The 14,239-nt window shown below is 47.6% G+C and overlaps 3 protein-coding genes across 3 annotated transcripts; all 3 read left to right on the forward strand.

The window, feature by feature from the left end:
- Positions 1-1,084: 1,084 nt before the first annotated feature.
- On the forward strand, positions 1,085-2,550 carry MAA_06842 (Nucleosome assembly protein (NAP); the record flags this gene model as incomplete). Its single annotated transcript, XM_007824840.1, has 5 exons — positions 1,085-1,128; positions 1,189-1,268; positions 1,328-2,053; positions 2,107-2,441; positions 2,500-2,550. The coding sequence occupies 5 exons, from the start codon at positions 1,085-1,087 to the stop codon at positions 2,548-2,550; spliced, it is 1,236 nt and encodes a 411-aa protein (XP_007823031.1).
- A 2,138-nt stretch (positions 2,551-4,688) lies between these two features.
- On the forward strand, positions 4,689-6,652 carry MAA_06843 (D-3-phosphoglycerate dehydrogenase 1; the record flags this gene model as incomplete). Its single annotated transcript, XM_007824841.2, has 8 exons — positions 4,689-4,987; positions 5,066-5,373; positions 5,482-5,970; positions 6,034-6,143; positions 6,247-6,289; positions 6,367-6,425; positions 6,482-6,563; positions 6,624-6,652. 8 exons carry the CDS (start codon positions 4,689-4,691, stop codon positions 6,650-6,652), a joined length of 1,419 nt encoding a protein of 472 aa, XP_007823032.2.
- A 1,970-nt stretch (positions 6,653-8,622) lies between these two features.
- On the forward strand, positions 8,623-13,786 carry MAA_06844 (Myosin head, motor domain protein; the record flags this gene model as incomplete). Its single annotated transcript, XM_007824842.2, has 7 exons — positions 8,623-8,757; positions 8,839-8,971; positions 9,039-9,228; positions 9,292-13,144; positions 13,218-13,291; positions 13,358-13,572; positions 13,629-13,786. 7 exons carry the CDS (start codon positions 8,623-8,625, stop codon positions 13,784-13,786), a joined length of 4,758 nt encoding a protein of 1,585 aa, XP_007823033.2.
- Positions 13,787-14,239: the final 453 nt, after the last annotated feature.

A 14,239-nucleotide genomic window follows, 5' to 3' on the forward strand; every position in this document is an offset into this window, starting at 1 on the left:
CCTAAGCACCTAAGTTAGAGGGAGCTAACTAGATCTGGCGCCCACCCCCGCTGACACAGAACAAATGATGACGGTACGTACTCTCCAGCTTTGGCTGGTTGAGTCGCAACCTGGGCGACCTTGGCCATCAAACCCGTGGAGGACCTCACCCTGTTAGTCCATCGCCTGCAACGTATGGTATACACTATTATGTTCCCCCTGTAGTCTGTTTTGTTAGCCAGCGTCGAGTCAAGTAAAGTTTGTACGATATTATTCGAATACCTGCACATGTGAACCTAGCTAGGTACTAGGTAGTTGTCCAACTGCCCGCTCCCAGGCACTACCCTGTAGTTCGTGCTTTTTTTTCAACCTTTGTAAGGAGAAGCCTTCGTCCGATACCACTAGTTTGATCGTCTATGATATGGGCACTGCGAGCAGAGAGGCCTTGAACAGTACGTTGCTACCCCAACATGCCATTGCAGCTTGCATACCTAGTGGTCACAGTAGACAAGATACATAGCATATATCACACCGTCAGCGGACGGCATACACATCCCCAGGCTGGCTTGGGGCGTGATGTGTGTCCTGCCGGCGGGTCTACAAGTGGCGGAGACAACAATGACGGTGTGAATTCTCTATAGGTAAATCCGTACGTATGAATGCTTTCACCCGTAGTTGTTCTCAGTGAGGCGGCCTGTCAGACCATGCGAAGATTGTGGAAAGGGCTCCAAATTCGGAAATATGGCGTCGATTCCTTCTTCCCTTCCACAACTCGAATGTTCGACTGTTTGCTGAGTGACCTAAGAAGTCGAGTTCTAAGTCTAGGTACTACCTAGGTGGATTTTGACTGGGCTGCCTGTTTAGGTCTGTTCGGGTCTGGCCCAACAAGCTCCAACCAGACCACACCGCGCCCAATTTTCTTTTTTTTTTTTTTTTGCCCGCTGGCCTCCCCACCGAAATTTAGCCAACCGCCAAAAGAGCGGGCTCACTCGTCTCAACCTTCCCCTTCCTCATCCTCCACAGCCCCTTCACAAACCTCGCTCTCCCACCATCTACAAAGCCCGCTTGCTATTAGAACACATCGTGTTTCCGCTCAGCGAGCAAAATGGCCGAACCGATCAGAAACAAGCGACCCGACTTGACGGCCCCGTGAGTAATCTCTGCCCAAGCACAATCTGTCTCCCACCAAACTAATTACCCCACCTCCAGTACGCCTCAGAACACACCAGCTACCAATGCGCCCATCTCTTCCCACGCTCAGCAACCTGGCGTGGCTAGTATCATAGAAGGTAATCTTCTATACCTGAAATTCAGCCCTCGATCGTTGATTGTTTAACCACCCATATAGAGGACATGGATCGCGCCACTGCCGCAGCGATTTTCGCCCAGAACCCCAAACTGGTCCAAATGATTCAGGGCCGCCTGGGCTCGCTTATTGGTCGTTCTTCGGGATATATCGAGTCACTCCCCCCGGCTGTTCGCCGCCGAGTTGCTGGTCTGCGTGGCGTCCAGCATGAGCACTCAAAGCTCGAAGATGAGTTCCAGAAAGAAGTTCTGGAATTGGAGAAGAAATATTTCGCCAAGTTCACACCGCTCTACGAGAAGCGTGCCGCCATTGTCAATGGCCAGACGGAGCCGACCGAGGAAGAGGTCAAGGCTGGTAGCGATGAAGATGAACAGCTCCAGGCTAATCCTTCAGGTACAACCGATGAGAGCGCACCGAGGCAGGACGATGTTCCCGAGGATGTAGCTGGCATTCCCGAGTTCTGGTTATCGGCCATGAAGAACCAGACGACGCTCGCCGAAATGATCACCGACCGCGATGAGACCGCACTCAAGCACCTGACTGATATTCGCATGGAATATCTTGACAAGCCTGGTTTCCGTCTCATCTTCGAGTTTGCAGAGAACGAATTCTTTACAAACAAATCCATCACCAAGACTTATTTCTATCAGAACGAGAGCGGTTATGGCGGTGATTTTATTTACGACCATGCAGAGGGTGACAAGATCGAATGGCGCTCTGGCAAAGATTTGACCGTACGTGTCGAAGCCAAGAAGCAGAGAAACAAGAGTATGGCCCAAAATCTATACTTTGCGTGAATCACATTGCTAACAATGAAACAGACACCAACCAGACCCGTATCGTGAAGAAAACGGTTCCCACTGAATCGTTTTTCAACTTCTTCTCGCCACCACAAGCCCCCAACGATGACGATGTAGAGGACGAAGAGGCCGTGGCCGATATCGAAGATCGATTGGAGCTTGATTACCAGCTCGGTGAGGATATTAAGGAGAAACTTATTCCTCGCGCCATTGATTGGTTTACCGGTGAAGCTCTTGCCTTCGAGGACGGCTTGGATGAGGATGACTTGGACGGCGATGATTTTGACGATGACGAGGACGATGACGAGGATGACATGAGCGAGGATCATGACGAGGACGAAGAGTCTGATGAGGAAGTAAGTTTGCATACCTGGTTTCCCTTGGGTCATCAGTCATCTAATCAAGTGCTACCAGGATGAGTCCGGAAAGCCCAAACAGGAGGCTGCTGAGTGCAAGCAAAGCTGAGCAACTATGATGTTAAGAGACTGATAGTTGTGTGACCTATTATTTATTTATTTTGTTTTTGTTTTTTGAAACATAGTCTTGGCCACCAGTGTGAAGTACTGGGCTGGTCAGTTGCATGACCAAATAATATGGCGACCGGCACGCTTGCCTGTAACGAATGTCGCAGAGGGCGAATATGATGCTGGTGTATCGGTTGATGGAGGCTTACGGATTAGTTCGGAGGGCTTTGAATTGATTTCATAGACACAAGGGGGCTTATGATGATCGGCAGATATGCTCCTTTCTCTTTGGGAAGACAGTGACGGTTACTTGCAATCGCAACCAAGCTCCATACTTCGGCAAGAGCATTGTACAACATTGATGACCCGGCGTGGGATGACCCAGCAACATTAAACCTATTGTTGGATCGGAGCAGAAGCAGAAGCACAGGGGTCTGTCTCATTTGGCTCTGCGATCTTGGAAGACAACTGCGCGTACTGATATATGTTAATCGAATAGAATGAGCTCCAATATATAAAATGTTACGCTACTAGCAGGAGTATCACAGGATAATACACTGGGTAAGTGTAATGAATCAGCCCCTTCGTTCGTCCAAAAAAATGTGCTAGGTATTTCCCGCTTCGAAGAGACGAAGGCAATATGCATGAAATTCAATAGCCACAACGGTGATCGAACCCGCGTCGAATCGACAGCTAACATGCTGGCCAAACCCGTCAACTCCGTCCAAAGGTCTGAATCAAGTACATGCAGGATTATGTCTCCGGACGGAGCCCGCAGCCAGTGACGCGTGGAGTTGGAGCGGTACTTCTGGAAGGGGAATCGCGCGTTTTTGGCTAGAGCCATTTGGGAAAACAAGCCATTTCAACCAGAATTCGCTGAAATATGTTGACCAACTATTTAATCGGATATATAGTAATAAAGAAATATTATATATGGCTTTATATATTTGGACAGAAACGAGACACCTCAAATTGAGAGCATCATTGAAAAGTGCTCTGTAAAAACATATAAAACGCAGCGATAGAACTATCCCTCACGAAGAAAATGGTATTCTGAACACAAGGAGCGCCCCCGGAGGGTACCAGGCAGGCGTGACGCTAGCAATGAAGGGACCATATGTACGTTCCTTGGTAGTACCAAGTAACCTTGTCTCACCCTTTGTGACGCATTTTCTTGCTTTAATGTTCCGATGTCCGTAGATCGGAGCACTAGTCTCGAGTGCAAGGGGTCTTTCTTTAATGTACATCTAGAAACGGGACAGACGGGTTGACGGGGCACCAATAGGAGTTCACTTCGCTCAGTGACCTAGCCTCTTGTGGGGTCTGGATCACGCAACCTTGTTGAGCAACATTAAAGGTTTTTTTTTTTTTTTTTAAAGTCTTCTAGCCCACGAGTCATACGGCACTTTGCCATAATGTTCATAAATTGACGACCTACTTCATGCCCCAATTCGAACTACGCTTTCGTATTGTAGTGACTCTTGATTTTAGTAGACAAAAAGATGGGAGAGAGCTGTTGCAAGATGGAAAAGTCTCTCTCTGCAATGGCTACATCATCCACCCACTTTCATAATATGCACGTACTTACTTCATACAGTACTGCCGGGTCTACTTCAATGTACATTATACGTACATACCTTTAAGCCGACCTAATCGTAAGTACTTAAGTACCTAGGTACTTAGAAGTAGTGGTATGAAGTTTATGGGCGCCATTAGGGTAGTGTACCTTACAACAAGGGTGAATGCATAATACAGGGTCTTGTCTGAAGGAATTACCTCAAGGGGATAGCTAAGGGTAACCACAACTAGTTTGTCTCCGACTTGGACACTCAGAGGAGTGGCGCCAGACCTGGAGGAGCTTAACAACATGATCCGGCGCGACCGGCCGTGTCAAATCATCGCGCTCCGTCCGAGTCATCAGTAAGTCTGGTACGGAGTACTTCAGTACATACTAGGGTCTGGTACTTTGAGCACCTGGCTGCCCCCCGAAGCCCCAGCTGGTGTTCAAATTTGCTTAAATACCTACGTATTTTCCGACCAGACTGTAACATGCTCTACCCCGCCAAACATTTACCCTCTCTTCTATTGTTACGACATTGATCTTTTCGGACAGAGTTATTGTATTGAGATTATTTCGCCATGACGCCCCCCGTCGATATTCATACAGTGACTTCAAGAACGGTCTCTCATAGCTGGGACCCGAACAATTTGTCGACCTCCCCAACGGCCACTTTCCAATCTCCGCCGTCTAGTTGGGGAGGGGCATTAGCTCATCGCGGCGCACCGAAACAGCTCAAACCTTTCAATACACAGGATATTAAAATTCTCCTTTTAGAAAATGTCAACACCACCGGACAAGAGATTCTTCGAGGACAGGGCTATCAAGTCGAGGCGCTCAGAACTTCTCTTCCTGAGGATCAATTGATTGCAAAAATTCGGTGAGTTCTGCTCAGCGGAAACCGCTATTGGTCGAATATCTACCCAGGGCTAAAATCACTGACTCCAAATTTTCGCAGCGATGTGCATGTTATCGGTATCAGGTCCAAGACGAAATTGAACGAGCGCGTGCTGAGAGAAGCCAAAAATCTTCTGGTCATTGGCTGCTTCTGCATCGGGACGAATCAGGTCGATCTTGAATACGCTGCTCGCCACGGCATCGCAGTCTTCAACTCACCTTTTGCCAACTCTCGTAGCGTTGCGGAACTCGTCGTTGCGGAGATCATCACCCTTGCACGTCAGCTGGGCGATCGCTCCTCTGAGATGCATCGTGGAACGTGGAACAAGGTTAGCGCTAAGTGCTGGGAGATTCGAGGCAAGACCCTAGGTAAGAAAACATATGCGGAGCGATTATCATTTGTCCATACGGTGCCTCTTTTTCCACGGCTGCTGCATCGAAGTAATGCGACATTCCTGTGCTTTGGATATTGACCAGCTTCCATAGGTATCGTCGGATACGGCCATATTGGTTCACAGCTTTCGGTTCTCGCGGAGGCCATGGGCATGAATGTGATCTACTATGATGTGATTACCCTGATGGCGCTCGGTACTTCCCGCCAAGTTCCAGCTCTAGACAACCTTCTGGAAGAGGCAGATTTTGTCACACTCCACGTGCCCGATCTTCCGGAGACTCGAGGGATGATTTCAACGGCTCAATTCGAAAGGATGAAGAACGGATCCTATCTCATCAACGCCAGTAGAGGCACTGTTGTGGACATCCCGGCTCTGGTGAAAGCAATGCGATCTGGACAGGTTGCAGGAGCTGCCCTTGATGTATATCCCAACGAGCCGGCTGCCAATGGTGACTATTTCAATAACAACCTGAATCATTGGGCAGAAGATCTCCGATCTCTGAATAACATTATACTTACTCCCCACATTGGCGGTAGCACAGAGGAGGCACAGCGTGCAATTGGTATCGAAGGTGAGCACTCCAATAGCAATATGTTTCCAATGTCATGATGCTGACTTGTTCAAATTTCAAAAGTCGCGGACGCTCTTGTTCGTTACATCAACCAGGGCATAACACTCGGAAGTGTGAACTTACCTGAGGCCCAATTGAGATCTTTGACGCTGGATGAACCAAATCATGCCAGGGTAAGGAGTCTTCCCCGTATTTCAGCAATGCCTTGTCTGAATACATCGTAATTCTTGTTCGCTGTCCTGTGCTCGTCCTTGGCTAACATTTGTTGCCTTCCAGGTCATTTACATTCACCGCAATGTCCCTGGTGTGCTTCGCAAAGGTAAGCCGAACATACACCCCCTACCCTACATATGATGTCTGTCTGGGTTCAGAGGTGGCTACTAACCTATTCCATAGTTAACGAAATCCTCGGCGACCACAATGTTGATAAGCAAATCAGTGATAGCAAAGGCGACGTAAGTCAAACTTGCCGATATATAGGTCTAGTGCTTGTCTAACATGACGTCACAAGGTTGCCTACTTGATGGCGGATATCAGCAATGTTCGCTACGAGGAAATCAAGGATATAACTGAAAGTCTAGAAGCACTGAGCTGTACGTATCTCTGCGATCGAATCAACCCATGCCCAATCACTAACGTCGATGTGTCTTTAGCATGTATTATGACGCGGGTGTTATATTAGATGTCCAGATTTGAGGAGTCCACAGATACATATGGGCTGCAGCACTCAACGTGCTGATGCCTGATGAGGGCCATGATGATTGGCAACTAGGCTCTGAGTTGCAGGAACAGTCATGCTTAGGCTAGGGTTGCACATTTGGCGTTGGGAATTATTATGGAAAAGTGATGGTAATGGATTGGCATAATTCGTACAGTTGAGCTCAACAACAACTTCAGCATAGAGTGATGAACAACTAAAATCTTTGCAATTGAGGATAGAAAAAAAGCCCCTTATTGTGTGCTATGTCTTTCATGACAATTTTTAACGAACCTTGGACGGTGGTTTCTCGACAGGCAGATTATGAACACTGTGGACAATCACTAGACCCCTGAATTTCAACCTGCTTCAAGTCCCAGAGGCCTGATATAACTACCTAGGTAGCTATATGTACTGTGTATTCGTTGCGCAGTATTCTTTAATGACCATCGGGGTTTGTTTCAGATTCCCACGGTGCTGGTGAAGAGCTGGCCAGGTTACTAGGATTGCAATGCAGTGAGCATGCAAAGATACTCAAAGCTCCGAATACTTCCTACTGGCATTTCCAGAATATGCTCTTCCGTAATACTGCACACCCATCGAGTTAAAGTACCAGAACACCGTAAAAGCAATTTGCCAATGAAAACCTCGAGTTGTGCTAATAATTCTGCGTGTCCAACTGCATAACACGTGACATTGTGCTGGAATTCTTGACTTTAAGTCTCATTGGGATTTGGAGTGTATGAAGTGCTCTGAGGTCCATGACTGTCAACTTTAGAATTAATTCCGTACACATAGTAATGCAGGAGGGCGAAATGTTGGGCATGTGTCCACGGACACGCCACCACAATTGGGCACTGACATTAAAAGACAAGCGCCCCGCTCGGAGACAAAATATAGTGATAGAAAATTTATATAGAGACTGGTACATACCTAGGTATGTATTGGTAAAGCCTTTGGGCCTACAATACTTATAGCCTCCCACTATAGGTAGAGAGACTTCAATGTTGTTTCTCTATCAGATGGGGAGGTAAATGCACAGGTGCAGTGACGACCCTCGCACAGACCTACCTAAGTACCTACCTACCTAGGTAGGTAGTCCCCAGCACCTTTGTTTGCTAGGGACTCATGTGTGCGCCACAATATGGAGGTCTTTCGAGCATCGAAGGAGCATGCCCGATCTTTACTCAAAGGAGGAAAGAGCGCCTGTGTGTGCGAGGACCGAACACAAACAACTGTCTGGTGCCCAGACTCCCTTTAGAGTGCTCAGGACATAGGTGCCCTCAGATGGTAGCAAGCAGAACAATCGCTCATATTGACCACAGGCGTCGATAGCGGTACGTTTACGAAATGTACCATAACAACATGCGAGACGATCTGATACAATGCGCCCTGAGAAACGGGGCCTCAGCGCATTAAGCCCCTGCATTAATGAGCGGACTTCAAGACCCAGACTTTGACTCCGAGTGCCCAGTGCCAGTGCCACCAACCACCCAACCCCTGGCGGGCCTGGTCCAATCTGGAGAAGTTTGGAAGGGCGTTGCGGATTGGTGGTTTTGCTATTTCGTAACAATCGCTGGCTTACCACCTGCACTTTAGTAGCTTTCACCGAACTCCTTGTTGGTATCCTGTTGAGATTTCATTTTGTACTTTCAACTCTATGCCAGGTCGCTTACCCTTCCAAAGGGTTGTTGGACTTTGGGCCTATTCTCTGCGTTTGGACTTTATCGGTCCCTGTACTCCGTACACCGTCCTGGCATTTTGAAGCTTGCCCCGTATTTTGGACCCGCCCCCCTTTATTGTATCCAAGTGGCTCAAGACGTCAGGGAGCTTCTTTGAAGTATCCTCCGTCCATGAAAGAACCATCACCCAAGTCACCTTCTTAACATTCCTAATAACACACGCCACCGTCTTTTGTCGATTCTCAACCAGCGCCTTGCCTGGTAGTCCTCCCTATGGCATCGACATACGACGTTGGCACGAGGGCGTGGCAGCCTGATGCTGCCGAGGGTTGGGTAGCCTCGGAGCTGGTCAGCAAAGACATTGACGGCTCAACAGCAAAACTTGTTTTTAAACTTGATAATGGCGAGGTATGTCATCTGTTCCCCAGCATTGGAGCATTCAGAATTCTATTGAAGGCCTTGGCTTACCGGTATTTTCCCTTCCGTTAGACCAAGACCGTCGAGGTTCCAGTCGATGCCTTACAAAGCGGCAATCATGCATCATTACCGCCCCTGATGAACCCTACGATGCTGGAAGCCAGCGATGACCTTACCAATCTATCCCATCTTAACGAACCTGCTGGTACGACAGCCGACTGGGATTTTGAGACGTTCACCAATATCGAATATTAAGCTGATATTATCCGTAGTGTTACAAGCGATCAGATTACGATATTTACAGAAGGAAATCTACACTTACAGTGGAATTGTCCTCATTGCAACGAATCCGTTTGCTCGAGTCGACTCCCTTTATGTACCGGGTATGGTACAAGTCTACGCTGGGAAACAGCGGGCGACCCAAGCTCCGCATCTTTTTGCCATCGCCGAAGAGGCCTTCATGTACGAATATGCTATATCTTTGCTCTACGGCATCACACGCACTAACGCCAAGCACTAATTCAGAGACATGATTCGAGATAACAAGAATCAGACGATTGTTGTGTCTGGCGAATCGGGTGCCGGGAAGACTGTGAGCGCCAAGTATATTATGCGGTACTTCGCGACCAGAGAATCACCCGAAAACCCAGGAGCCCGCTCCAAACGTGGTCCTGAAGCCATGAGCGAGACCGAAGAGCAGATCCTGGCTACTAACCCTATCATGGAAGCTTTCGGCAACGCTAAAACGACAAGAAATGATAATAGCTCGCGATTTGGCAAATATATTGAGATCATGTTCGACGAAAAAACGAATATTATCGGTGCCAAGATAAGAACGTACCTTCTAGAACGATCGCGTCTGGTCTTTCAACCCCTCAAAGAGCGAAACTACCACATCTTTTACCAGCTTGTCGCCGGTGCCTCTGACAGCCAACGCCAGGATCTTGATATCCTACCCATTGAGCAGTTCGAGTATCTGAACCAAGGCAATTGTCCTACTATTGACGGTGTGGATGACAAAGCTGAGTTTGAGGCTACCAAGAAATCTTTGCAGACGATTGGCGTATCAGAGGCTCAGCAAAATGACATTTTCAAGCTTCTGGCTGGTTTGCTGCATCTTGGTAATGTGAAGATCACAGCGTCCAGAACCGACAGCGTTCTTGCGCCAACAGAGCCGTCGCTGGAGAAGTCCTGTGCCATTCTCGGAGTCGATGCGCCTGAATTCGCCAAATGGATCGTCAAGAAACAGCTAATCACTAGAGGCGAGAAAATCACATCAAATTTGAGCCAAGCTCAGGCCATTGTTGTGCGTGATTCGGTTGCCAAATTCATCTACTCAAGCTTGTTCGACTGGCTAGTGGAAATTATCAACCGTAGTCTGGCTACAGAAGAAGTTCTCAACCGTGTAAAATCCTTTATTGGCGTCCTGGATATCTACGGATTCGAACATTTTGCTAAAAATTCGTTTGAGCAATTTTGTATTAATTACGCCAATGAGAAGCTGCAACAAGAATTCAATCAACACGTGTTCAAGCTGGAACAAGAAGAATATCTAAAAGAACAGATTGACTGGACATTCATTGACTTTTCGGACAACCAGCCATGTATCGACCTCATTGAAGGTAAACTCGGCATCTTGTCCCTCCTGGACGAAGAGTCCAGATTGCCCATGGGTTCGGATGAACAGTTTGTTACAAAGCTTCACCATAACTTTGCGACAGACAAGCAGCACACGTTTTTCAAGAAGCCTAGATTTGGAAAATCCGCCTTCACTGTCTGTCATTACGCCATCGATGTAACCTACGAATCAGAGGGCTTCATTGAAAAGAATCGAGATACTGTGCCGGATGAACACATGACAGTACTCCGGGCTACTACGAACCCGTTTCTGAAACAAGTGCTTGATGCTGCCTCAGCTGTCAGGGAAAAAGATGTTGCTTCTGCTTCCTCAAATGCTGTGAAGCCCGCCGGTGGTAGGAAAATCGGGGTGGCCGTTAACAGGAAGCCTACACTGGGGGGCATTTTCCGATCTTCTCTCATTGAATTGATGAATACAATCAACAATACAGACGTTCATTATATTCGGTGTATCAAGCCTAATGAGGCCAAGGCAGCGTGGCAATTTGAAGGCCCCATGGTCTTAAGCCAGTTGCGTGCTTGTGGCGTTTTGGAGACCGTTCGCATTAGTTGCGCTGGATATCCTACCAGGTGGACATATGAAGAGTTTGCACTCAGATATTACATGCTTGTGCATTCTGATCAGTGGACCGCAGAGATTCGCGAAATGGCCAATGCCATTCTGACAAAGGCTTTGGGTACAAGCACTGGCAAAGGGCTGGACAAGTATCAGTTGGGTCTAACCAAGATCTTCTTCCGCGCTGGCATGCTTGCGTTCCTGGAGAATCTACGAACAAGTCGACTGAACGGCTGTGCCATTCTCATTCAGAAGAATTTGAGAGCGAAGTACTATCGTCGTCGATATCTGGAGGCCCGAGAATCTGTTATTCGTTCTCAGTCTGCCGCCAGAGCATATATTGCTAGAAGACAGGCACAGGAGCTCCGCACTGTAAGAGCAGCGACTACAATTCAACGTGTATGGCGAGGCCAGAAAGAACAAAAGAAGTTCTTGGCTATCCGAAAGGATATGATTCTCTTCGAGTCAGCAGCCAAGGGTTATCTTCGACGAAAGCAGATTATGGAGACCAGGGTGGGCAACGCCGCACTCGTCATTCAGCGGGCATGGCGATCCCGTCGACAAGTACAGTCCTGGCGCCAGTATCGTCGAAAAGTGACGTTGATTCAAAGTCTGTGGCGTGGTAAGCTTGCGAGACGAGGCTACAAGAAGATTCGGGAGGAGGCTCGCGATCTGAAGCAAATTTCGTACAAGCTGGAAAACAAGGTTGTTGAACTTACTCAGTCTTTGGGGTCGATGAAAGAAAAGAACAAAAACCTTGCGGCACAAGTTGAGAACTACGAAAGTCAGATCAAGTCGTGGAAGAATCGACACAACGCACTTGAGGCGAGAACGAAGGAGCTGCAGACCGAGGCTAACCAGGCGGGTATCGCAGTTGCGCGTCTACAGGCAATGGAGGAGGAGATGAAGAAACTACAGCAGGCATTCGATGAGTCAACAGCAAATATTAAACGAATGCAAGAAGAGGAGCGTGACTTAAGAGAATCACTACGCCTGTCAAACACAGAACTGGAGTCTGCAAAGCAGACGAGCAATGACAGAGAAAAGGACAATGTCAGTCTCAGACAAGAGCTTGACGCTCTGCGTGACGCTCTGGAAGTGGCCAAGAGAACCGCTCCTGTCAATGGAGATCTCGCCAATGGAACCCCGGCGACAGCATCGACGGGTACTGGACTCATTAACCTCGTTGCCTCCAAAAAGCCGAAGCGTAGAAGTGCCGGAGCTGAGCCCCGAGATTTGGATCGCTTCAGTGCCGCCTACAATCCTCGCCCAGTCTCCATGGCTGTCACAAACACTGCTCATCGGCAGAACTTGTCCGGTACAACGTATATTCCTGGGGTTGATAACATTGAAATGGAATTAGAGTCGCTTCTTGCCGACGAGGATGGCTTGAACGAAGAGGTGACCATGGGCTTGATTCGCAACCTGAAAATTCCCTCACCAAATTCAACCCCTCCGCCTTCCGATAAAGAAGTGTTGTTCCCCTCCTACCTCATTAACCTAGTCACCTCTGAGATGTGGAATAATGGGTTTGTCAAGGAATCAGAACGTTTCCTAGCAAATGTGATGCAATCCATTCAGCAGGAGGTAATGCAACACGACGGGGACGAGGCAATCAACCCTGGTGCATTCTGGCTTTCCAACGTTCACGAGATGTTGTCATTCGTTTTTCTTGCTGAAGACTGGTACGAGACACAGAAGACTGATAACTACGAATATGACCGCCTGCTTGAAATTGTCAAGCACGACCTCGAGAGCTTGGAGTTCAATATCTACCATACTTGGATGAAGGTCCTGAAGAAAAAGTTGCACAAGATGATCATCCCAGCTATCATTGAATCGCAATCTCTTCCTGGTTTCATCACCAATGAGAGCAATAGGTTTTTGGGCAAGCTTCTGCAGTCCAACTCTGCCCCAGCATACAGCATGGACAATCTATTGAGCTTGCTCAACAGTGTCTTCCGGGCCATGAAGGCTTTCTACCTGGAAGACTCTATTCTTACACAGACGATCACGGAGCTTCTTCGCCTTGTCGGCGTTACTGCATTCAATGACTTGCTCATGCGCCGCAACTTCCTCTCATGGAAGCGAGGCCTGCAAATCAACTATAACATCACACGCATTGAGGAGTGGTGTAAGAGCCATGATATGCCAGAAGGCACGCTTCAGCTTGAGCATTTGATGGTAAGCTAGTTTGATTTCGGATAAACAAAGTTTGGCGATGAACATTTTACTGATATCCTTTACTATGGCTTAGCAAGCAACAAAACTCCTTCAACTCAAGAAAGCTACTCTAAACGACATTGAAATAATCCAGGACATATGTTGGATGTATGTGCTGCTGTTGCTCTAAACCAAGAAAACGGTTGGCATTGCTCATGGCTAACACCCTTCTAGGCTCTCACCAAACCAAATCCAAAAGTTGCTAAACCAGTACCTAGTCGCAGACTACGAACAGCCTATTAATGGAGAAATCATGAAGGCTGTTGCCTCTAGAGTGACTGAGAAGAGTGATGTACTGCTCCTTCAGGCAGTTGATATGGATGATAGCGGACCCTACGAGATTGCAGAACCTCGAGCGATTACTGCGCTCGAGACTTACACCCCATCTTGTAAGCTATACTAATAACTCGCGTTATGTTTTGCCTTGAGCTAATCTACCCACAAGGGCTGCAAACTCCTCGTTTAAAACGATTGGCTGAAATAGTCTCGGCTCAAGCTATCGCCCAACAAGAAAAGCTCGAGTATGGAAATGCCGGCGAATTCGAAGGCCAAGACGACGATATTCTTGAAGCAGATGAAACCGCTGTTGAACCTGCACAATAAAAGAAGTAAACCATCTACGCAGGTTTTGTAATTTTTCGATTTTGCAAACAGTGGCTGGAAGATCATAGAATAGACGCTGTACATTTTATTGGGTTTGTTTTGACCACTGGGTAGAGGATGCGATGCTAGGCTGCCATGCTTACGACCCCAGTCAAGCTGTGTATGGATCTTTGAGGAGCTTGGCGCACACTATGACATGTCATGTATTGCAGATGTATGAGGGAAGATGTTGCGACTTCAAGGCACTGTTGACTGAGGGATTATCGCCGACGTATTCGGAAACGATCAGTTGTCTGGCAGATGTTAGGCACTTATCTATTGATGTAAATGTATGTCTAGCTATGATGACGCATTTTTGGGTCTCATTTTATAATTAGACTCTAGGGATTCCCCTTCTTTTAATGAAAAACAACAATGTATGGCATTCGTTAACCGTGTCGTAGAATATGGATC

Source organism: Metarhizium robertsii (genome assembly GCF_000187425.2).
Source record: "Metarhizium robertsii ARSEF 23 chromosome Unknown MAA_Scf_5, whole genome shotgun sequence".
NCBI lineage: Eukaryota > Fungi > Ascomycota > Sordariomycetes > Hypocreales > Clavicipitaceae > Metarhizium > Metarhizium robertsii.